Source organism: Crocodylus siamensis, chromosome 1 (genome assembly GCF_052110815.1).
Source record: "Crocodylus siamensis isolate JL-2025a chromosome 1, ASM5211081v1, whole genome shotgun sequence".
Lineage (NCBI taxonomy): Eukaryota > Metazoa > Chordata > Crocodylia > Crocodylidae > Crocodylus > Crocodylus siamensis.
The window spans coordinates 170,075,489-170,100,738 of record NC_143395.1 but is presented as its reverse complement, the minus strand read 5'-3'; the positions used below and the strand labels follow the sequence as shown (position 1 = coordinate 170,100,738).

Sequence of the window (25,250 nt, the reverse complement as noted above, 5' to 3'; positions counted from 1 at the left end):
CCCCCACTGCCGGGCGAGTGGTACGGCCCGGTTGCCATGGTGACGGCTTGTACACGAGCGGGCGGGGGCGGGGCTGGAAGCATGGCCGCCTGGGCCGGGCTGCGCACGGGCGTGCCCGAGCTGCTCCAGGAGTGTTTCCATAGCAACAGGTAACGCCCCCCCCCCACCGGGCCTTGTCCGTGAGGTGATGGCTGCTGGGGCCCCAGCGAGGCACTGACCTGGGGCTGCATTAGCATGGGGCTGCACTGGCCTGGGGAGAACCTTGCCCTCCTGTCACGTCACTGCCCCATTCCCCCTTGGCACTGGTGACAGCCGTCCCTCTGCCAGCCCCACCTTCCAGCACTCTGGCCAAGCAAAGCAAGAGCTACTGGCACCCCAGAACCAAAATCCAGGGCCCAGGAATGTCCAGTGGCTGGTAAGGGACAGCAGCATGGAGGCCAAATGTCGCTTGCTATTTTGGGGACCCTGTGACGCGGCACCACTTGCCCACACGTAGCCAGATTAGGAGCAGGTTTTCAAATTTGGGACAAAAGTCTCATTTCCAGACATGCTTGGTACTGTCCTGAACATCCAGGAGGAGGGGGTCCCTTTTTAGGTAAAAGGGGCTGGGACAGGGTATGAGATCCGTAGAGTACAGCAATTTTTGAGCTTTCTGGATGCAAGGCACCCCTCACTTAGGCTTGCCAACCCTCCAGGTTTGCCCTGGAGTCTCCAGGAATTAGATATAAACAGGGATCCTGGTTTTTTCTGATTAAAAAAAAATCCCCAATTTTTGGATCAAAAAAGTAACCTAAAATCCACATTTTTTCCATGATTAAAATGAAACATCACTAAAATATATTTCAGAGAAATATTATCAGAGAAAACCAGGATCCCTGGATACTAGAAGACTGCTGAGAGTCACCCAGAAGATAAATGATAGGGCATTCATTAAAATAAATATTAAATGGTTGAATCTGCTTTATTCAGTAATCCAGTGGGTTTTTAAAATGTCATAGTAATGTACGTTTGCCTTCCTGACAAAGTCTACGCACCATCATCCATAATTGATATATGCAAGCGTGTGGGTGCGTTTGTGGTTGTAGGGACATTGGTGTTCCAGGGACCTTCCGAAATAGATTCAGAGTTGGCAGGCCTACCCTTGCTAGATGCGAGACACTCCTCCGTAAACTGTTGTGAACTAAGTGGCACCCAATTTCACCAACCAATTTATATATTATCGTGCTGATTTCCTGACTCAGGGTCTGGGCACTAGGAGTGGGGGATCATCCAGCCAGAGACAAGCCTGAGTCTGGCTTATTTGCTCAGCTTAACTGCTTTACCCCCTCTCATCTTGCTTATCACCTCGCATCTTGCAGCACCCTTCAAATTCAGAAGATATGGTGGCAACACACAGTGCCCAGGGACCCTGATTAGGAATCACTTAACTAGCAGGAAAAATCCACAAGGCAGGTCTTTGAGGACCCTCTCCCAACTGTTACTGTAGTAAGCGTGCTTAGTGCATTCTTATGTCTTAAGTGTAGCACAGTTTTGTAACTGGCTCTTTCGCTGGTAATTGCACTCACAGTAACATTCCAAGGCCAAATTCTGACCTTAGGTCTGCTTAAATGACTTCTACTAAAATGAGTGGGAGATGTGCATGGGCATCAAGGAACATAATTCAGCAGCTAGACCACTAAGCAGTCAGGTTGAATGTCAAACCAATCAGTATGCCATCTTATTGAAAGATAGCTATCACTCCCTGTAATTTAAAAACCAAGCAACTGATAGTGTTTGATAGCAAAACTAGTCCCATGTTTTTGGGACTAGATAATTCCTAATTCAGCAAGTAGATGAATACTTGCATTTTTGACTGTCAGATCATGAATTAAATGCTAACACTGAATTAGTATGCAATAGTGTGTTCTACTGCCTTTAATTCTGCTGTTTCCAGTTCTTCAGCTTTGTTTATTGTCTCCCTTTGCTCTTTGTCCTAACCCTGTCCAATTAGGCCTCTCCTACGTCTCAACTCTGTATCTTTCCCCTAGCTTCCTTCCCTGGGTATTCCTTTGCCATCTCTGAGCATTTTATATTACTCTCATCCCCCTTTCTTCAAACTTTCTAAAATACTAGCTTCCAAAAATTACAGTTATCCTGAAAGAGGCATTAACATATTCAAGAACATGCAATTTTTAATGACAATAGGATGCTAACAAGATATATATTTAATGCTACTGTTCGTTGACAAAAGTTCTATTTCCTGAAGCCCTTGGAGATGTCTTGGAAAATCCAAGAGGAAAGGTCCCTTTTAGGTAACAGGGGCTGGCAGTATATTATGTCAGTGAAGGCTTGGTGTAGATTACAGTGGTTCTCAATGTTTTTAACTTGCACACAGGAGCTTAATAGATCGACCTACCTGCTTAAAATGTCATCATTTCAGAGAAGGCTAGAAAGGGCCACTAAATCATCTAGAGTGGCCTCATACATATCACAGTTGATTCATATGAGTTTAATGTGGGTAAGGAAGTGCATGCAGGATTTGAACACTCCACAGGCAGCATAAAATGCAACCGAAAAATAAGGTCGCTAAGTAATACAGCTGAAAAGTATAGTTAATTTCAGTATACTTACCTTGTTAGTTCTGTAAATTCTACTTGAATTCTCTTCGTTAAAGCTATACCATTGACTTCTTTAACATCTTTGGGACTGGGGGCTAAAGTTTTGGGGTTTCAGTAGAACTCAAATACTGCCTAATTTGTGCAAGAACCATAAGGCCTGATCCACAGGCCACACACAAGTCTATGGAAACTTGTCAGTAACTTCAGTAGGCTTTAAATCAGGCTTCCTTTCAGCCCAAAGACCTTGTATTCATAACTAACAGTAAAGCCACTTTAGTGATAAATACCAGACACTTTGCAGTTTGCTTCATACACTACCACCTTTTTTCACTACACATTTCCCATGCAACAATAAAGTTCTTTGCAATATGTAGTGGGTATTTGAAAAGCCAGAGCTAACTGACAATTTGTCTTGGAGTTGCCAGCATGTTGTGTAATTCTACTTTTTTTCTTCCAGAATTACTTCATTTGGAAACATTTCAGTCTTTAGAACTGAAATAATTTTCAATAGTTACAGTGGATATTTTCAGGTGGTTATATGAGTACTGTGATCATCTAATATTTTCTTAAGAGAATTCTAATTCTTTGCAGTATTGGTAACACATTTAGGACTTGATCCAGGCTAGCTAAGTGGAATTTTCATTTAGTTTCACTTGACTTTCAGTCATCAGGCTTTCTTTTCTATCACTCTTAATTCATTGTTATAATGCTGATCATAGTGAACACATTTGGTATTCATGGCATATTTTATGGCTTGTGGATTCTGTGTGGATTTCTATTGTAATTCAGCACTAATTAATTCATCATTAAGATAAAATGTTACTTGCATTTTTCACTTAAAACACAAGAAGTCTGTAAGTTTGTGACATTTGGCATGAGTACTCAATATCTTGCATCTAAGAACTATGTTTCTCAGGTGATGGAAAAAACGTAAAATTAATAGAAGTCAGCATATGAGTTACAACTCATCTAGCCCTGCTGTCTTTCTTTTAATATTTTCAAGTTTTAAAAATTAGAATTCATATGGAAAAAAAACAATAATTGAAGATATTTGTTGTTCCTTTGCACCAAATGAAAAATAGCATTCATTTGCATTCCTCTGAATTTATATTTTGATTGTTTTTGGTGCTTGATTACAAGACTGTTAAAATGGAGCAGAGCTTTTGCACTGTGCTTCTAGCAAGATTGGGGCCTTTGTTATCATGTCAGTATTATCCAGTAATGATGTGATACATTGTCTGACATCTTGCTTAACTTTGAGAATAAGTTAAAATTAAAAAAAGAACCAACAACAGCAAAATTTTAAAAGAATAGCCCTAAAACCACCCAAGTCCTATTAAGAAGAATATATGGAGGGTTTTTTGTGGTTTTTTTAAGCTTAAATTAATGTATTGGAATGTTAAATTGCTAAAAGATTGTTTTTAAAATGTTTCCAGATTTGTAGGTCAATACAGAAAAACAGAACATGCTGCTGCTGTAAAAATCCAGAGCTGGTTTCGAGGATGCAGAGTCCGAGCATACATCAGGTATTTGAACATGCATCAGACCAAATCATTGTTTGCTCTATTTAGCCACTATTTTCCAGAACTAATTTATTTCCAAAATTTTTGTCTATTATACTTTACTTGGTGTCTCAGTCTAAAAATTACTGAAAATTTTCAAGAAAAATTATTCTAACCCTTCCCTGGCCCCACAATCACAGCAGCAATCAAGGATCTAAAGCCCTTGGGGGAGAAGCAATATGTTTTATTAGACCAGCTAAATAGTAGCACAAAAATTTCTTTCTTTGCAAGCTTTTGGACCCAAACATCCTTTGTCAGGCAGAGAAGAATTCAAAGATTGTAAAAGTTCACCCAGGTAGAAAAGAAACTTCATCTTGAACAGGGGAGTTAAAGGATGGTAAGGTTCCCCTGGGTTTCAAAGTCCATTTGTGAAAAAGCTGCTGTGTAAGTATGTAAATTAGGCACAGACAAGGCTCCAGGAGGCTCCTTCCCGGAAGGTGTCAGATGTCAGGCAGGGTGTTGAACTGAAGTGACTATTCAGTTGGTCTAATAAAAGATATTGCCTTTACCTCAAGAGTTTTGTCTGTCCATGCTTTTTAGGCCAACATGGCTACAACCTATATCCCAGGATCCAAAGCCCTGAATTCAGCAGTAGCTGCAGGGCCAGGGAATGACTAACCTGGCTCTTGGTGATAATATCAGCATCCCATGCCTGCTCAGCTTCATGTGGCCTGGTTGGAGGCTTAAACCAGTGGTCACCAACCAGTTGATCCCCCAGACTGAGATCGACTGTCAGACGCTCTGCAATTGGGAGTGGCCAGGATGTAGTATGGGAGTGGCAGGACACAGGAGATGCAGGATGCATGTGGCTGGGCTGAGCCATGCCCCCTGCTGCTGGGTGAGTGGGGCCCTGGCCGGACTGGGCCAGGCCAAGGGAGGGTCAGAGCCCAGGTGGCTCATCCAGGCATGCAGTGGGGCTCCTCCCACTGCAAGCACCTGCCTCTATCCAGTTCCTTCCTTTACTGAGCTCACATGCCACAGGCAGCAGCTGCCTCTGTCACTTGTGGCTACTCCTGGGAATTTCTCACCACCCTCTTCCAGCTGTTTTCCACTATGCTGCATTGTCTTTTACTCCTCAGACCTGAAGAATGTCTTGTATTCAGAACCTTGTCTAACTCTGTCCCAACTATACAGTTGGTCCAATAAAACATGTCACTCTAAGAAATCCTTGTCTTTCGCATAATTCCTGGACCATCGCAGCTACATCACTCTAACACTACAATCTGTGGTGAACATTCTTTGTGTTGACCACCCCTGCTTTATAACATGCTCTAAGATATACTGAAGTGCTACATATTATTTGAAAAGTTGGGTATGATCAGGTACTAGGCTTATGTGCATACCACACACACACACACCTTTTTTTCTGAAAAAGTAGCCATCCAAAATTGGGTTGTGTATCTTAGGAAAGGAAGCTGATTTGAGAGCTGGAATGGAGGCAGGGGAATACTGGAATGGCAGCAAGGGCCTATGCACAATACCACCCCAGCCAGGGCTCAACCTTCTGTCTGCACAGAGCAAGGACAGAATCCTGTCACCAGCATCAGTTCTCTTACTCCTGCCAGAGAGCTGACTGCTGTAAGTTTAACCCTCTTGCAGCCACTGCTAAATTGACTGTAGTTGTTAGTGAAGCAGCAAGGAGAAGGAGTGATGCTGGTGATGGGAGCCTGCCTCAGCCAGAGGGTTGAGCGCTGGCTGGACTGGTGTTGTGGCAGGGCTGACTGGAAAAATTGTGTTTTCGTAATTCTGCCTTTTCAAACAAGGTGTGCATCTTATTCAGGGATGCGACATGCAAATAAGCATGGCGATTAAAAGCCATGGCCCCAGTGCAGGAAGACTTGCATGCATGGGCTTGATGGATCTAGCTACATTCTTAAAATGGCATCATTTCAGAGAATGTCAGAAAGGGCCACTAGATCATCTAGAGTGGCCTTGCACAAATCACAGTAGATTGAGTTTCATCCAAAAAAAATGGATTATGGAGTTTCAAATAAATAGAATAAGATGAGGGCAAAGATGTTTGCTAGACCAAATATTTGATTCTTCAGACAGCTACAATATGCGCCACGGGCCACAACAACATTCCACTAACATCTAAGATCCCTGCAATGGCAAAGGAATTTAGTAGGCAAGCAATGCCCAGATGATCCTAGTAGGCAGTCAACATCTACTGCAGAGGTAACTCTCCTATCCCCTCTAATTTGTCCTGTTAGTTCTAGCCCCAAATCTGGGGATCAGTATATCCCTGAGAATCTGATCAAGATGTACCATGACACTGTCTCCAGCCATGCCAATCTCAATGCTGCAGAGGAAGACAAAAGAAAAACAAATCTCTAAAAAGCAAAATATGCAGTGGGAGAAACAAGTTCCTTCCCATCTCCTATAGGAGATCAACTAAAGGCCTGAAGAATGTGATGTCATCATAATAAATGTCTCAATGCACAACTACAAATGTTATGATCAGATTGAAGGCCCTGTAAACCATTCAGTTCTCACTGGGGCTCAGGGAAACTACAACTACAACATCAAAGAAAGGGGATGAACAAAGGGAATCAGGGCCTTGTTATACCTTACACTGTGAGCTGCACAAATGCTGATCAGTGTTAGTGCTAGCTTGAGTTTGGAACAGTCGCACTTCAGGCCAGCAGAGGCCTGGAGGACTGAAAGGAACAGACAGATCCAGCAGCCACAACCAAGCGGCGGGGAGGGTTTGCAGTGAACAGGGATTTCAGGTGCTGGAGGGGTGGGGGGCAGTGGACCCAATTTTGGCTAGCAGGGGAAATGCAGTGGATGAAGTATAGAGTACCTATACATCAGTGCAACACAAGCTGGGCAGCATGGATCAGAGATTGCAACAAAACCCCCAGGTTTTTCTTTTTTTTTTTTTCCCCAATTTTATTTAAAAATACATTTCTTCCCCTTCCCCAGCTGTTTTTGTTTCTCTCTCTGCCCTCCCTATTCCTTTTAAGTAGTTATAAGTAGTCATATATAAGCTAAGCTAAGTTCTTACTGTCCATTATTGTAACAAGCCCCTTTTTATATTGTAAACAGTGTTCTGTTATGTTTGTATTAATTTTTACTGTTTTATATTGATATTGTATGATTTTGGCCTGTTTCTGTAAATTAGCCAAAGTAGTGTCAAGTCTCCATCTTGTCTTGTCAAGTCTCCATTCTGTGCCTCCTGCCCAGACATACTCTATTGTAATTGTATTGCAACTGTGATTCATACCTACCCCTCCCATGTAAATTGGTTCTTAGATGAAAGAGAGAATGAGAGTGCTTGAGACATAATGGGAGCAGAGCTAAAAATAGCTCCTACTGAACTGAGTGATCAGACTATCAGCTTAATGACTGGACCATCAACTTAATAACCCTACCGGCCTTGCATTGACTGTCCCTGAAACCACAGACCTCCTCCAAGGAGTAGACACAAAACCCAATATTTGAAAGAAAGATCCCCCAAGAAACTAGCAACATGGTAACGAAGAACAGAATAGAAACCAGCAACTCTACAGTTGTATCCCACTGGACAGTGAGGACACCTGTAACTGCATGACCTCATCTGAGCAGGACTGGCCCTCTCCTGGGCATGTCCTTCCCATTGGAGTCATAGGTATCCCACCCTTATAAAAGGGGTGGTAGAATGTGACCTCCTTGGGGTGCCCTCTCCATCTGAATTAGCACTACGCCATGCCACCTATCCACCCAGAGGCCCTGCCAACAACCCCCTCTGGACAATACCTTGCTGGAAAAGACCCCAACTGGCAATTGAGGCTCACCTATTAGCCTGAGACCCAATCTCATGTCTAACTCCCATCCCTCTGTCCCTCTCTGGTCCCCCGCCTTGGCTCTCTGCCACCTTTGACCCCTGTCCCTGTATGTCCCAGCTTTAGGCCTGTCTCATAATGTATATGCAAGTGAGAAAAAAGCAAAAGGGTATTGTGGCAGGGCGCGACCTAAGGGTGCTGTGAACTCCCCTAGCGCCCCCCAAACCATGCCAAATTGGTTTCAGTACACCCTCACTATCTCTCCTGCCATGTCTTTGATGTTGATATAGTAAAAGGGAGGCTACCATTCTACCCTCTTTAGCACGGTGCCCTGAGATGTTTCCGTCTGTGCCCTGCCTTTGCTGGCACTCTGAACTATAGCCTCTGGGGCCACGTGTGGGTCCTACAATCACCCGTGCCCCCATGGGTCCTTGGGCTCGTCTCTCTCCATTGCCCGTGCCCTCACAGACACTCTCTGCCTCTCCCTGTGCTCACGACCGTGCTTTCTCACAATCCCACAATCAAGGCTCAGGTGGCCGTAGCCATGCCTGGCCCCCAGACCCCCTTCTTGGATCTTGCACCCCACTGGGGCTTCTCACCGAGGCTCAGGTGGCCATAGCCATGCCTGGCCCCTAGACCCACCTTCTGGGGTCTTACACCCCACTGGGGCTTCTCACCTGCGCCCTCTCTGGCGCTGGGTCTCCATGCCACCATGGAGCCCCTATGAGGCCTCCTCCAGCCCCTATTAGCCTCACTTAGTCCTCTGGTCTTACACAACTACAAAACAGAAAACTCACACTCCTGTGTTACAACATAAATTCCAAGCCAACTGGCTAACCATCATCCATATCCCTACCAGGGTTTCTTCCACCCAGTATCATCAAGCAGATGCTGCTCAGGCCATCAGGCTTCTCTGCTCTACTTAATCCAGCAGAGCTCCCTCTTCATCAACTGCCAGAGGGGAACTGAAGTCTCTGGCTTCAGCCTGGGTTACCTTTATATAGGTCAGGCCCTGCCCCCACTTCCAGTCAGATGACCAAACAGCAGTTGCCCCAGCAACCAGCACCTGTACCTTTTTGTAGGCGCAGGGTGCTTCAGTGTCCTGCGACACACCTCCCCCCTTACGTTCAAGGCTCCCTAGGAGCAGGGCACAGAAGTGTCTTGTGACAGGTATCCTCACATTAATGAGGTTGGCCCCATTTTTTTTATTTTTACAAAGGAAAAATGAAAAAAACTTGTCAGATATTTTTTCTAAAATGCTGTATTTTCATAAAATATTTTCAGCACCTTTTCATTTTGCCATTTGACAGGGAAATATTCAGTAGCACAAATTTGACAAGAAAAAAGTTCCTGTGTAGATGTATTAGTTAACTATAGTCTTCATTAATGGCTTAACCAGTTACGCAAAAGCCTATTCTTAAGTCTATTTTGTCGTGCTTTGCTAATGAATAAATAGAAAGAGATTTAGGGTATAGACAGGTGCATTGTTATCAAATAATGCCAATATAAGCTGTTATGATGTAACTGTTATGTCTGTATGCAGGAATACCAATGCAAATGTATCAAAACCATTGCAGCTTTAGCCCTGTTCAGGGTTAAAGTTACATCAACAGGATCATTCAGGTGTAATAGTCATAACAGCACTTTCCTGAGTGGCAGCTTCCACCTATCTTTTAAAGCAGTTAAAAGACACATTTATGCATAGCTTTATTGTATGTATGTTCATTATAATCTGTTTTTTTAAAGTCTACTGAGCAATCATTTCATCGAAAACCTTTTTTTAGATACCTGAACAAAATGATGATTGTTATCCAGAAATGGTGGAGAGGTTATCAAGGGAGAAAACACTTCAGAAAGATGTTAAAGGTAGGAAATAATTTTTCAAATTATTGCTCCCCTTATGCTTTCCCCCCCACCATTTATCCCTTTGCTGCCTACTCCCACATGGTGCCTGAACCCATGGCACCTTGCCCCCTGTCACTTGCTCCCCTGTGATACCTGCACCTTCCCACCAATTTCCCCCTGGTGCCTCTACTCCTTGATACCTGCCTCCCCCAACTTGCCCTCCTCCCATCAGCACCTCCTGACTCCAGCATCCCCCAGAACTTGCTCCCCCTGCTTCCTCCCCCTGTTACCTGCCTCAACCCTCTCCACACCCTCTGCTGCTTACCTTCCTGTGGCAACTCCAGCTCTGGCTGGGGCTCTGCTCTAAGCTAGGACAGGGAGCACAGAGAACTTGCTGCCTCTGGCCCCTGCCCTACCATGCAGCAGTGGTTGTAGGGGTGGCAGCTCCAGCCTCAGCCCTGGATTTGAGCTAGAGCTGCTGCCACTGCTGGCACCACAGCTGCATGGTCAGGTGGTGGTAGAAGCAGCAAATGCTCCATCCTGTGTCCCAGGCCAGAGCGGAGCCTCAGCTAGAGCTGTGATGAGAAGGTAAGCAGCAGCAGGGGCGTGGAAGGGTAGAGACAGCAGTGGGGAGAAGAGGCAGCAGTATGGGACAGGTGTCAGGGTAGCAGCGGCTGCAGCTCTGACTCCAACCCCATGCTTAGGGTCAGAGTTGGAATTGTAACCACTGCTACTGCCTCTGCCCGCAGCTTGTATTTGAATCTAAAACAAGGGGCCTTTCTCCCCATGTTGAATGGGGGAAAAAAATCACTTTGGATTGGAGTAAATATGATATGTATATGCTTAGCTTTACTACTGGGTTGCTACTCCTGGTAGCACATGAATAAGTGTTTGTAGAACTGGAACCTTAGGCTCCAAATCAGCAAGGTGCTCAGATCATTGCAGTATTCTACCTATGCTTTGTTAATTGCAGGATTGGGGTTCTTGGTTGGAGGTACTTTTTCCTTGAAGTCCTGTTAATTCTGGAAAATAAAATAAGCCAGTGTCTCTACATATCTGTTCTGTGTTTTAGTGGTTTAAATTTCTCTTTTAATGAACCTTGAAATATTTGAGGTTTTGCCTTGAGGCACACAGCAGATCACAGCCAATCTAATTCCCTTGACGGACTTGAAGATAGCAGAAATGTATGATAGCATGCTAGTTTAAATCTCTGTTAGAAGGCCTAGAAAATTAAGAGAAAAATACTTTGCCCTTAACATTCAGTGGTAAATTTTTAAATCAGTCATCTGCTTCACTGATTTACCAAGTTATGTTAATATTTTATATTACAATAGTTTTTAACTTGCTATTCATTTATTCTTTATTAACTTTACTGAAACTAAATTGTTTTCTTTCTGTAGAAAAATAAACATTTACAGGAAGAAAAGAAAGGATCGTATTTTACATACTGTATATCAGAGATTGTACATCTTAATAAATCTTGAATCATCCTTATGGGCCACACTTTTCAAGGTACCTTCAGATTACTCCAATCTGTGTAAGCTGAATGAACACACTTCATTTGGGTTCCACTCTAACATGTAGCTATGACCCAAATCTAAATCACCTAAGGAGCCTCCAGTTACTGCTTCCACTTACTTTGTTACTGCAGTGAAAGGATTGGGATCCAAATCAACAGGTTAGGACAGCAGCAATGGTGCCCTTTTTTTGTCTAGTAGCCTAGCAGTAAGAGCACTTGCTCTAGACCAGTGGTTCCCAACCTTTTTTTGCCACGACCTCCTGCTGGGAGCAGAGTGCAGCGGCAGCCCAGGCGGTGGGGGAGGGGAAGGAGGAGGACAGGGGACCTCCCGACATACCACATGACTTGTCCTTGTATGCGGTGCCGCCGGCCTTTCCCCCACAACACTCATTTGGGTCGTGATCCAAGATTGGGAACCACTGCCCTAGACTTTGCTGCCTAATGACTCTCCACGAAGTGAAAATGAAAAAGAAAGAATGCGACTCTGTGAGATGGCAGAGAAAATACTGGGAGGAAAGAACACTCAGTTCTGGTCTCTGCTGCCAGGACTGTATATGCTTTTTACCTTGGATAGTGATCAGTTAATAACTCCCAGAAATTCTACCACACAGTTGAATTAGTGTCAAACTTCAAATGCGCTGTCTCTCAAACAGTATAATCACCTTACTGCGATACTATGGATATGCTAATTAGCTGCATTGCTTCTTTTTTGGGTGGCAGCACACAAAGACCTACCTTGGGTAATTCTTTACAGTGTTGCCTTTTGCTGGAATAGTTTCACATTAAAGTTGCATAGACTACTTTGTAGCTGTTAAGGTGCACCAAAGGATCAGAAAAGTTGAAACCAGTGGCTCTGAATTTTGGGGGAGTAATACATAACAAATAAAGATGGAGAGCTATAAGTAAACCACCACTCCACATTTTTAAAACACAGTAAAATGTGATTTACCATTCCAGATTAGAGCATACGTCTGTCCTGTTTCTGACAGTAGCTAATAACCAATACTTTATAAGAAAACAAGAGCTCCACATAAGGATTGTCAGTTGTACAGTGGTGAGCTTGGGCGCATCTTTCTTAAACCTGCTAAATTGTGCTTACACCTCTTTTTACCAAGGACAGTTTTCAAAATTTGGTTGTATAGTTTATCAGTTAGCTCTGCAATCAAATACAAAAAATGCTTGTTTCTGCTTGTGGAGATAGGTTTCCTCATTCGTTGCTCCTCAGACCTTTATGTCCTTGGATTCCCTGTGTAGTAACATATCACACAACCTTTACTAAACCACTGGCCTGGCTCCACTAACAATATTGGAAAAAAAATCTTAGTAATTAAGGACAATAGGACAATATTTAAGTTAAAATTATAGAAAAAAAGTGTGTTAAACTCCTTCAACAATTGTCTGAATGACTTAATGTTAGTTAAACACAATGATACATTTGACAGGATAGGTTTTTTTAGACAAAAATTGGTAATTTCAAAATTTGTCTGATGATAATGACTAGACTGGTATCTGTTGCCAGCAAACAAGGCAAAGCATATGCACAAAATACCCATAATTACTTGATAATAAATCATTTTAATGATTATATGCAAAATTGTGAAATGTAAGTAGCACTGATGCGGAAAATAACAAAGGCTCAGGCTCATCAGATCTGCTGTCCATATGTGCATCACTACTAGTATTTCAGTTGTTACTATTCATGTGTCTCCCACATCAAACTGCCCAAATCCAGTAAATAAAGTTAACTAATTAGATTAATAAATCTATGTGGTCTGTCTGCAAGCAAGTATTGATTCTTACTGTATTTAAAATATAGATATGTTAGGAAAATATAAGTTTTTCAGGAATGTTAAGGTCATGGTAAAGGTCAGACTTACTATATTTGGGCTCACACTTGTTATCATGCAGGTACTGGGGCCTCAAAATCTCATCACCTGCAGGAAGGGTATTAGCAGTAATATGATTATTATCAATATCACTAGCATTAGTACTGTTATTGTTATTACAATAAGTCAGCATAGAACACTTGTCCCAGTGCAAAAAATGCCCTCTAAGACAAAAGAAATGTTAAGATTTCAGGACAGTATAATTAGGATTCAGCACTACATATGGTGAATATATTTGTTACTAACTTTAACGAGAACTGTGACTTCTTTTATTTGGATACTTTTTTGAACAGCATATCTCAGCACTGTTTTAAGGATAAATTCAAGAACCCTTATTAGTGGTGACTATCAATAAGTCTTCTTGATAGTGCCTATCAGTAAGTCTTCTTGAGTAAGTGCTACTCAATGGGTTAAAGGGCAATACATGGTCCATGAGGCAGCAGTAGATTTATACTATTTTCCAGTAGTCTCACTGGATGTATCTACATGTGCAGCTATGGTGCTATTGTTACTGTGCCATCATTTAGTACTCCCTTCTGGAAGTACTAAAAGATGGTGCAGTAGCAGCCCATACTGTGCTATGCACACCACACACAGTTATTTTTAGGCACTACATCACCATAGCGATATGCTATAACAAGGGAGTGCATCACTATGGCAATGTAGCTATGGCATCACGGTTTTTGCCTGTGGACACTGTGTCAGCGCATTGCTATAGCAATGTAGTGTCATGCGTAGATGCACCCACTGAGAGGCCTCAAGATGAGACAAATGACCTGTGTACCAGCTAATCATTTCCCAGTTGTACATGGAAACTTGAGGGATTTTTGGACAAAACAGTGAGAATAAAATTTATAAAACTATACAGCAAAAGTTATGGTAACCGGAACCTTACAAGCCGGCTTGTAAGGGCTTGTAAGGGAAAAGTGAAACTGGAAGTGTCCACTGTGGCACTTCTGGTTTTGTGGAACCCACACGGCCTCGGGGAAAGCAGCCTGCGCTGCCAAACCCCCGTGGCCCATGGTCATAGCAGGCTGCGCGGGTCCCCCCTCTCTGTCCCTTGGGGCCCGCGGGAGTGGCGGCAATGTGGCAGGAGGGGCAGAAACTGAAACTATCCCAAATGCAGCGAGACAGGTGGTGGCCTGAACAGGCAAAGACACCTGTTCAGGCTGCTCAGTTATCTGGCATATTTTGTTATCTGGAACCCTCCATTCCCCATGGGTGCCAGATAAAAAAGCTTTTACTGTAGTTTGTTATCCTTTATACATTGAAAGATTAAAAATAATGTTTGAAGTGGTATATTTTGGATTGATTCTGCCAGCACTGAGCAAAGAACCCACTGGGTATTCAAATTGTTGTTAATGAAATTTTTGTGGGAGGGATTTTAGTGTGATTCACTGCGCAACTTGGGCTGCTGGCCTTCTGCCTATATTTTCTCTGCATTTGTGCTGCCACCACTGACTCTGGCCTGGAACTTCCACCACCATTGTCTGTTATAGATCCATATGTGGTCATTGCCTTGTGCAATGTGCTGGACCAGTGTTATGAACTCATAAGTGAAATTAAGCAGAGAAGCTGACATTGGTGGGCCCTGATGGCATCTGGGACTATTTCCACTGATGCTAAGAGCGAAAGAGCAGTACTTGTCGGGGAGAAGCTGATGCATGGGTTCACTGCCAAACCATGGTTGGTCCATGGCTACATCCATGGCAGGAGCTGCCTCCCTGAAGGTGTTTGCCCACAGGTTAGCAAACTGTGGTTAGATAGGTGTCAGAATGGCTCCTCACTGTGAAGAAGTGTTTCTGGGCTAGGGAGATGAGTAGTGACTGGTGGAAGTTGATCATCATGGCTACCTCGATAATGAGCAGTGGCACATGGAAGTTGCATGCAGTATGTCTCCAGATGGTGACATGGTGACAGCAACCACTAGACCCTGCAGCCTGAACAATCTTCTAGTGGTTGCTGTCACCATGTCATTTCAGTGTAGGCTTTAACTGCAGTTCTGCATGGGGATGGGAGAAAGAAGGAAGAAGCTACAGGGTCAACCAGCCAGCATGCCATTCGGGTTCCACTGAGAGTACTCCAGCTCCTCACCCATCACCCTCTATTGCTCGTCCTCTCTGTAACAAACCATAACAGTGGGCTGCCACTTACCACTGCCAGAAGCAGGATACCATTGTCAGCTTTGTCTTCTGAGGCTGCCTCATGAGAGTGCTGTCAGGGATGCTGAAGATAGTGGGAGGACAGGGAGTTCCAGGCTCTTGTTGTCTGAACCTGGGTCCATTTCAGAGTCTGCATAGCTTGAATGGATAGCCAGTTAGTCCATGCAGATCAGCAGGATGGCTTGGGAATCCACAATGTGGCTCATCGCCCAGCTTGCTCTGCTGGCCTGGAAGGGCTATGTTCAGCCGCCTGTATTTGACCTGTCGAAGGGCTATCTTTGACCACAGTTGCATCGGAGTCCTTATCGCTTTCCTGGGTGGCATGGCAGCTGTGTTCACTGCATATTTAGAAACAACATGTTGTTGACTGTGAAAATGAAGAACAGTTCCTCTTATTGAGTACATGAGACCCTGTGTGCACCTGAAATGCAGTTACCATCTGTGTCTTTGCAATAAGCTGCCTGAACTTGGACCATCACTCACAATCATGTTTCCAGGCCACTATTTACTTTGGGAATCCATTCATAGATCACCTTGTTTCAGTGACTTTAGTGGAACCACCCCACTGGTCCTCAATCTCGCCCTAGATGGCAGTGAGAACTATTACCTCCTCCCTGGTCCAGTTGCTGCCATGTATGATGCTTCAGGCTGTCTGAGAAGCCATGAAGGCGGGAGTATAAATGTGTATCTGATGACTTCACTGGGTCTGATGACTTCCCCAGCAGCTGGATGGTTGGGTGGGTGGAGGTGCCCAGCGATTGGTGATATTTGAAATTGATTCAGTGGATACAGGTTGTGATGCTGATTTGGGGTCAGTGATGAGCATGGGAAATGTCTGGGAAGTTGCTATGCAAGGCAGCTAATGTGTAGGAGCAGTCATCTGGGTCGATCACCTCTGGGCAGTAGAGTTCTGTGATCAGGGCAAGAGTGACAGCACAGAGTTCAGTGGACCTGGCACGGCAGGGCAGAGTGGGGTCCGGCGGGTAAGTTCCTTGCCTCTGCAAGCCCTACGCTGCCCTGGTGAGGTGCCCCTGCCCGCCCAGCAGCAGCAAGGGGCACAACCCTGTACTGTTGGCCCTGCTGCTGCTGGGTGGGCAGGAGGTGCCTCACCAGGGTGGTGTCGGGCTTGCAGAGGCAAGGAGCTTCCCCACCCCAGTCCACTCTGCCATGCCACACAGGAGTGCATGCAGCAGCTGGGAACCAGCTCCACCTCCCCCCACTCCACAGACAAGCTGCCCACAGCTCCACCTTGCTTCCCGCCCAGGCCCTACTCCTGTGTATTTTGGGCCCCAGGACCCAAGCCCCATGCACCACCTGGATTGGGCAGCCCCAGCCCTGCCCAACTCCCTCCCTCCCTATGGGGGCCTTAATTTCCGCCCCAGCGGCCAGACTTACCTGTGGGAGCTGTTGTCCCCTGCCTGATCACCCTCCTCCCACTCCCCCCAGCCCCTTGCAGGCTGGAACTCTGCTAGCCTGCAGAGAGCTCTTTGCAAAAGTGGAAAATCCGTGTGTTTCTCTGTTAAAATGAAACATCTGCATTTTTCTTGTCCGAAGGCAAAATCTGCGTTTTTTTTCCATTATTCAGTAGGAAATGGAAAACCCGGATCCCTGGCGATAACACAGAATGAACTGTTAGCACCTCTTATCCCTTTTTTTAGGGTTTGTCCTGTGACAAGGAACAGCAATATCTGAACATTTGCACTTTTTCCTGTCCTGGGAAAAAAAAAATTCTTAAGAGACAAAGGTGATATTTGTTTGTAGCCTTAAGTGCCCTCAGCCTATCAAGAGAAGTACCAAAAAGGTGTTGCAAACTATCCTGGCTCAGTTTAACCAGCCATAAAAAGAACCTTGGTTTCCAAGCATGATTACTTGCCATTAAAAATCTAATTCATAAACTGGTTGTCCCACATAGCTTTTGTATTTCATTCAAGTTAAGAAAAGTTGAGTGTTGTAAAGCAATACTGAATTTATTTAACCCAACAGCTTCAGAATATTCTTAGGCCAGGACACATTATTTCACTGTTGGGTTATCTAGTTAATGCCACTCAGAAAAGACTTATGGAGTAAAGAGTTAAGCTAGAGGACACAAATTGTTCTAATGCACAAGTCTGGGGTTGAGTTTGCTGCTTGAAATACTTGTACATAGAAAATAAAACTTTTTTTCAATCTAATATACAAGAATCCCTGAATTTTGCTTCTGTATAAAATATTACCCTTTGCTATTGTTTCTGTTTATATTATTAGTGAAGCAGTATAATATTAAAATAAGGATTTAAAATGCACCTCAATTAAACTGCAGGAATTATGCCTTGCTTAATGTAATGAAGAAAGAGAATTTAAAATGAAGTAGCATCATTGTGTTCATTTGTAAATAACATATTGCAGCCAACTGTTTCTTAATTGCCCAGACTGTTGATAAATAATCCAGTCCTGCTGCTCTCCACAGACAATTTGCTTTGGATCAGACTAGGCAATTCAAATAACACTAATTACAGTGAAGCCCTTTTATAGTGAATTCCTCTGCCACGGGGGAAAAAAAATCACTATATCAGGGGAAAGCACTTTTGCCTTTGATTTGTGTCTAAAACATGAGAAAAACATAAAAGCTGCATGTTGTGCTAAATAAAGGACATACACTTGTATTTAAAGTACTTATATTTTACTTTTTATGATACAACTGTGAATTATGTTCATTTTGCATTTGTAATTAGAGGGCGGAACAGATGTGAAAGCTTGGTTTAAAGTGATGTATCCATTAAAATAACCTATGCTGCCAAGTGATTGTTCAGTATAACAGGGGATTCGTTCATGAGGAGAAGAATTCTACTTTATTGGAAGGAAACCAGAACTTCAGAAAATGTTTTCTATATCAGGGGATTCACTGTAACATGGTATCATTGTATTTATGATTTTATGATGTTAAAATGAATATTAAATGAAACAAAATTCCCAAGGATTACTCAGGAGGCGGTTAAGTACATAACATTTAGTACAGATGGTTGGAAGGCACAATTTTGCTCCATCACCGCATCCGTATCCTTGAACGATTTCGACTGAAGACAGCATTTCTTTGAATTTTTCATTAAACCAGACGTCTTGAAATATGAATTCCTTTTATGTTTCTGTGAGTTTTGGCTAAAAGAACCCCAGTGAATAAATCATACAATACTACGTGTCACCAGCACTTGTGAATATTTCTGCTTTGTTATTCTACTCTCAGTAGAGCACCATTGATTATCAAACTCAGCGGAGAGCATTTTATGATCATATATCTCCATTAGCTCCTAGTTTGACTACCATAGATTTTTCTGGTTAAGCCTGCATTATGTATTAGGAAGCCTATCTCTTCAATACAAAGTTTGATTTTATTCTCTCTAAGCCTAGAACTCTTATTATGTATTATGTATAAAGATTCTTATCTTTTATATGTAAAAATAGGAGCACTGTCTTTGTGTAACTGAAATATATGCCATCTCTTTTTTTCTTGATTCACAGACAGCATATTTTATTATGAAGATGAATTTCTACAATGAAATGGCTGTCAGGGTAAATATTTCTTCACTTGTTAAACAAATGAAAAGTCAATTGTGCTCCGAATTTGCTTTTAATAAAATGAGCAAACCAGAATAATATAAACTTGATTGATATGCTGGTGGTACCAGAAGGAAATAGTATATAGTTAAAAATTAAAGTTACTCTAAGTAATCTGGGTTCTGTTTGAAAATTATAAACATTTTGTGTGTAAATCCTTGTCTGTTTTAAATATGTAATGTGCTTGAACCTACATGGTAATTTAAAAAAAAATCTGAAATGTATATATATGTGTGCCTGCGTGAATACACGTCCATATCCTTGCAATCCTGGTAAAACACATGTTCTTATGATGTCATCAACTGTTATAGGGGAGTAAAAAGATGTATGTTAGGGCATGGCATGACTCCGTAATTTGTTTACTGTACTGCTGTGGAGGCAGTCACCCAGTTAGTACAGCAAGTACAAATTAATTGACTAAACACATTGTCACAACTGTGCTGACCTCATTGATGATATCATCCGTGATTCTTTAAACAGAGAAGAATGGAAACATCCTTGCACTTTAATAAAAATACAAATAAGGTTTATCAAAGGGAAAACTGCAAAAATCCACTATATATATTATACTTATGTTTAGCATAGTGCAACCGTGCATTCTTGGGCTATTGGAAACTGCATGTAAACAACCATGTAACTTTTAAGTATGGAATTTGTTCTTCAACTGAAGTCCTCATTACCCTCGTATCATTCTGTGGGACCTCATAACACAGAGGGACCTCCCACATCATTCTGTGGGACCTCATTGTATAATGGGACCTCATTCTGGTTATTTTATATGAAAGGACTGAAGCAGTACAAAAGGTCCTAAAAATCCCCATGTCTGTATGGAAAAGACTTCTCTGATTTAAGAACTATGGAAGACAGTGTAAAGTTGCTTCTTGAGGATGCTCTCACAAGCTTCAGCACTGAAATTATCTTCAGGGAAGGATTGCAACATGCAGTGCTCTAGTGATTCTTTTGCTTCGCCCAGAGCACCTGCGGCTGACCCCAGGACAATTTTACTTCCACTAGGGATTCTTGAGATCCCAGAGCAGGTCAGGAGTGGGAGCACAAAGGTGACTTGAACACTCTTAGTTCCCACTTCCCTAGTTTTGTGCTTCTTTTTTCAAGGAACAGAACCTTACTTTCTGCAGCCACCTTACATATTTAGTGGAAATCCTGTTCATTGCCAGTAGGCTCTAATTGCCCTACAATACATTTTTGTTTTAGTTTATTGCTTTTTTAAAAGCACGTGAAAATAGGCTAAATATTCTACTATTATGAAATTGAATTCAGTAAGAAAGCACAAGTCAGCTCAGATATTGGTCAGATGTATCTTTCAGAAAGAGTTTCAGAATTTCATAAACAGCTGCATACCCAAGTCTGCATACCCAAGTCTAATACCAAGTCTAATTCCAAGATATAATAATTAGGGACCTATCAAATTCATAATTGCATGATTTTTTGCAGAAACCATGATTTCATGTGGACTCTGTGAAAAACAGTGGACTCCATGATTTTGGTGGGCTCACTGCAAAAACCCCTTAAAACATGGAGGGGGAATGGGACGGGGTGGGGCTGCTTGCAGTAGGAGGCACAGAGGCTGCAGACCTCCTGCTGTAAGGAGTCCTGCCGTGCCCCCTGCTGCTGCCCCTCCCCTCTCTCCCCTGTGCTCCGCAACTGCAGGTATTGTCTAGTTGCTGGTATGCTTGTTTTATTTTTGAATTGGAAGAGTCTGTGGTTTTTCCTATGCTTCTGGATTTTGGAAGTTGCCACATGGGTCCAGGAATGATTTTTTTCCCTCCCTTCTGTTGCTGTAGAGGTCAAGTTTGTTTGTTTTTTTATGGGGGGGGGTTCCCTCCTCAGAAACATTGGGTGTTGGATGCAGCCAAGGTTGGAATTTTGACTGGGGTGCGCCAGTGCTTTCACTGGAACTCAAATCCAGAGGTTCCCTCTTAGAGTGCCTTGCTTTTCTGCTCAGTGTCAGACCAGTAACCATATTTGGGATTAGGAAGGATTTTTCCCCCATGATCAGAGATTAGATTGGTACAGATTGGGTGCATCTACATGAAACGTTTATTAAAGAGTAAACTAATTAGTGCTTCAGTAAATATCTCGGTGTTTATATGAGCAGGGCTATGAGGCTGGAGTAAACTAATAAACTCTGCAGAAGGGTAGTACTTGTAAATGTAAGTACCATCCTGCTGCAGAGTTTTTTATTACACAGCAGCACATGCGTAGATGCTGATACGGCTGGCTGGGGCATGAGTCAGTGCGGGGGCCTCCTGCAAGCTAGCCCTGGACTGGAGCACCCTTGGCCCTAGCCAGCCCCTCTACAGCATGTTGAGCTGGATCCAATGATCTTGTGAGGTCCCTTCCAAGTCTAAGGTCTATGAAATCTATGAAAATGCAGCCTGTTAAGTTTGTGCTAGTGTAAAATTATTGAAGTCATTGTAGAAAACTGAAGTATAATAGTTGTCAGTCAGCCCTGTAATGTGAAAACACATTATATTGTCAGCGTTAGGAAGTTATTTTTAAATTAAATTTAGCTTAAAACTTAAGTGTTACTAGTGGATTAAATGTCTTCTGTATAACTAATGATTTACATCATAACACCATCAGACTCTTTAGTTCAATTTTGCAATGATTGCTTAAGACCTAACACTAATATTAGGAATAAGATTCAGAGCTAAGGTATGTTCATATCAGAAGTCATTCTACGTCTTGCTCTCCTTGGATTATGTTTGGCCCTAACCATTACTGTCAATCTCATCTTCATAAAAATTGAAACACAAAAAATCTTTAAAAATAGAGGCTTATTATCTGGAATTTATTTTCTAGGAATCAGTTTTATTTTATTTTATTTTTTAATATTGGATTGTGATATGTTATTCTCTTTATTTTTGGAAGATTTAAAGTTGCTATGAATTTTCAACAACAAAAGTAACCCCAAAAAAGAAAATCTTTCTATGAGCAGATGGCTTTTGATATATCAAGGTTTTGCCATTTGTTTTAGTGCTTAAAATAAACATTATTTATAAGACCACTTACATTTTGATGTTACTTAATGAGGAATATGCATCATTGATTTGACTAGCTTAAGAGGTCATTTAGAACTTGCCCGTTAACAAGCTGTAATCTGCTGAGCACACAATGACTTTGTTTAAAATTATCTGTTCTGTGCTGATCAATGACAATAATTGTTTTGTACCAATCACTGTTGAAACTTGCTAATTACTTTGAAGGGCATACACACTCATCTTTTTTTAGAAGTGTTAAACCATTCACCTTGAAATTAAAAAGGAATAGAGTTATAAAATATGGTATTCTTTTGGAAAAGCAACAATTTTCAGCAACTTCTATATGGCATATTTGTGCATCACCAGAATCTTTGTGTAAGACCTTCTCCTAAGACTTCATATTATATAGATTCAAGCTTATCAGTCATGCAGACTCTGACCTACTGAATAAGGAAAACAGAATCTCAGCATTTAAAAAAAAAAGAGATCTATTTCTGTTGTTATTGTTAGATTGGTGTAAATCCACAATACATCCATCAAAATGTAGGAAGTTACTCTGAATTTATGGAGAATTGGAACTGAGAACAGAAGAGGATATCTGAAGGTTCATTTGAGCCTAACTGCCCATTGAGCTAGTCTGGTTAAGGGAGTAATATGGCCAGCATCGTATCTAGCCACCTCTGACTCTTCAGCCTGACCGACCATGTACCCTTACAGCCAAGTCACCTAGGACCAGCTTTTGGCATGAGTTTAGATCAGGACTTGAACTGATGCCTCAGAGCCATAACAAGAAACCTTAACTAGTCTGCCCCTGTGCCTTTCCATGGAACGTGATAGTTTGGGTGAAATCCCGGCCTCGTTGGAAACAGTTAGAGTTTTGCAATGTTTGCATGAGATCATAATCCTGCATTAGAGTAGAACTATAGGGAAGCCAATTGCTCCTGCTTTAGTAGCAATACTAAGGCCAAAAATGAACAAAGCTAAAATCCTTATTCATTTGCCTAATCCCAGATCTCTGCAGACAAGCTTATCCTTCACTCATATTCCAGCCCTTTTTCTTCATCTTGCACCTTTGTGCAGAAGGAAATGGGAGTGCAAAGGAAGTGATGGGCAGAGTTCTGTTTCCCTTTGCATGCCTAAATGGCAATTTCCCAGCTGTATAAGTGGCATTTTTAGCATTTATGCACAATGTGTGATTCTATTACCTGTGCACTGTGGATGTATAAGCATCCCCATGGCAACAGAGCTTGCTCAGTATGTTGTGCTTTAACCAGGCAGGTATGTGGCTACATACCTGGCCAGGAAGAGGCAGACTCTCTCACGTTTTAACCTGGTGGTTAAGGAACAAACGCCTTAAGTAACAGATCAAGGTTCTAGACTCGCCTTACCCAGATAATATTTGAAACTCTGGGCGCGTCCACACAAGACATGTTACTGTGCATGAATGCAGTTTACTGTGCAGTATGCATATGCATCTACATGTGCATGCGCTTACTGTGTAGTAAAAGCACTTAATCCCATTTGCAAGTAGCAAATTTAAGCAGGATTAGTTAATGCACAGTAGTGCATGTGTAGATGTGACCCAGGAGCAAATTTGTTCCCAGGTCTGCCTAGGCACCAGGGGCCAACCTAAGGCAAGACCCAGGGCTGCAGACTAGGAGCCTCTCCTGCTCCAGGGCTGGACTGCCTCTATAGCAGACCCTGTCTGCAGGGTATAAAGGCCTGCAGACACTTTGAGCCTGGGGCACACACCACAGGCACCCAGAGGATAGTGTAGGCCCTGTGTGTCTCCTTGGGCAGGCCACAGCTGGGCTGTGCTTGCCTGCCTGGACGCCAGCACTGCTGCCTAGCACTGCACTACCACATGGTTGCCAGGGCAGTGCCGTTGAGGCCAGCTGGGTGCTGCAGGCTGCTGCATCCCCAAGCCAGGCCTGTCAGCACCTTAGGGCCACCTACAGGCACCTTCTGGGCAGCAGAGCCAGTGCCACCTACCTGCAGCATGCCCCCAGTAGCCTGCCTTGTGCCTGCATGTGCTGCAGGACATTGCCTCTGTCATGCAGCTGCTGATTCTGTGCCATACCACTGCACTGGGTGCTGTTGGCAACTGCCTAGGGCTGGCAACACTGGGACAGCTGCACAGGGGCCCAGAAAGCCAAGGTGGGACCCGCTGTGGCTTCGTCCTCCCTGTCCAGGCCTGAGGCCACACAGCCACACACCCATGCCCTCCACCCGGGGTCCCAACTGGAGCCACGAGGATACTGGCCACCTCATGGCACTCTGGGGCAAGGCAGAGGGTCACCCACAAGGCAGCAGGAACTGAGGATTTCTGGCACCCCATCTTTGCCTTTCACTGGGGAAACACAGGTGTGGCATTTCCTGAGGACTGCCCCGCCACAAGCAACCCCGCCCCCAGCAGGGTGTAGGTTTAGGTTATACCCCAGGACCAGGAACTTCCTTCATCCCCATAGTTCCTACCCTGAACCTCCAAGCTATTCTAGGAACAGCAGATCTCCAGCTGGGTGATATTGTTCCTGTAGCAACTGGAAGCTTGGCTGTTGTGGCCTAGCCTTATACCCAGGCTTCCAGCCTCTCCCCCAATCAGGCAGCCTCCTGCCTAACGTCACCACCTGATTGGGTCTGCTCCTACCTGCAGGCTGCTTGCTGCCTGCTCCTACCCTTTGAAGTGGCAAGCACAACCTGTGCTCTGCCACAATTGGGTTGGAGGTGCTGGAGCAGGTCCCGGAAGTCAGCCCAGGTCATGCAGTCCAGCCACTGCTCATCATCCCAGATGTGCTGGATGACATGCAACCACCAATCCTGGCTGGCGTGGGGGGCCCAGAGGCAGAGGAGCTGGAGGCCCAGGAGGGTGATGGCAGCCCCATTGGTGCCATTGTGGAACCCCTTGTCAGTGTCTATCATGGCAGCAAAGGTACAGTGGTGGCAGCAGCTCTGGGACAGTGTGCTGTGGACAGGCAGGCGGTCACTGGGTGTAGGGGAGCCAGGTGGGGTGAAACGGCCATGGGCCAGGTGGCAGTTAGTGTGGAGGGACAGCAGGGTAATCACTACAGCCAGCAGGAGCCCACAGCAGGGGTCATTGTTGCCAGGGTCAGAGGCTGGAGCAGCCATAGTGTGGGGAGGCAGAGTGGCCGAGGAGAAATCTGCCACATGCTGTCCCTGCATTTGGCATGCTGCTCCTGGGCAAGGAAGAGTCTGATCAGAGAGCAGCATGGCTGGCTTTTAAAGTGGGATCCCTGGTGCTGGCAGCTGCAGCCAAAGCCTAGAGCTCCCCCCAGTGGCCACAGGGGCCCATTGCAGGGCT

General features: G+C 43.7%; 1 protein-coding gene across 2 annotated transcripts in view; it reads left to right on the top strand.

The window, feature by feature from the left end:
• Positions 1–9: 9 nt before the first annotated feature.
• Positions 10–25,250, top strand: part of SPATA17 (spermatogenesis associated 17) — a 158,706-nt gene continuing 133,465 nt past the window's right edge. The window contains exons 1-4 of one of the 2 annotated variants that reach the window (XM_090031528.1): positions 10–149; positions 4,034–4,123; positions 9,711–9,792; positions 18,834–18,884. In XM_090031528.1, the coding sequence (XP_089887654.1) occupies positions 37–149; positions 4,034–4,123; positions 9,711–9,792; positions 18,834–18,884 (336 nt within the window). In that variant the 5' untranslated portion in view covers positions 10–36. Of the gene's footprint in view, positions 150–199; positions 416–4,033; positions 4,124–9,710; positions 9,793–18,833; positions 18,885–25,250 lie in introns of those variants that run through there. The other variant, XM_090031529.1, reaches the window with a different exon arrangement.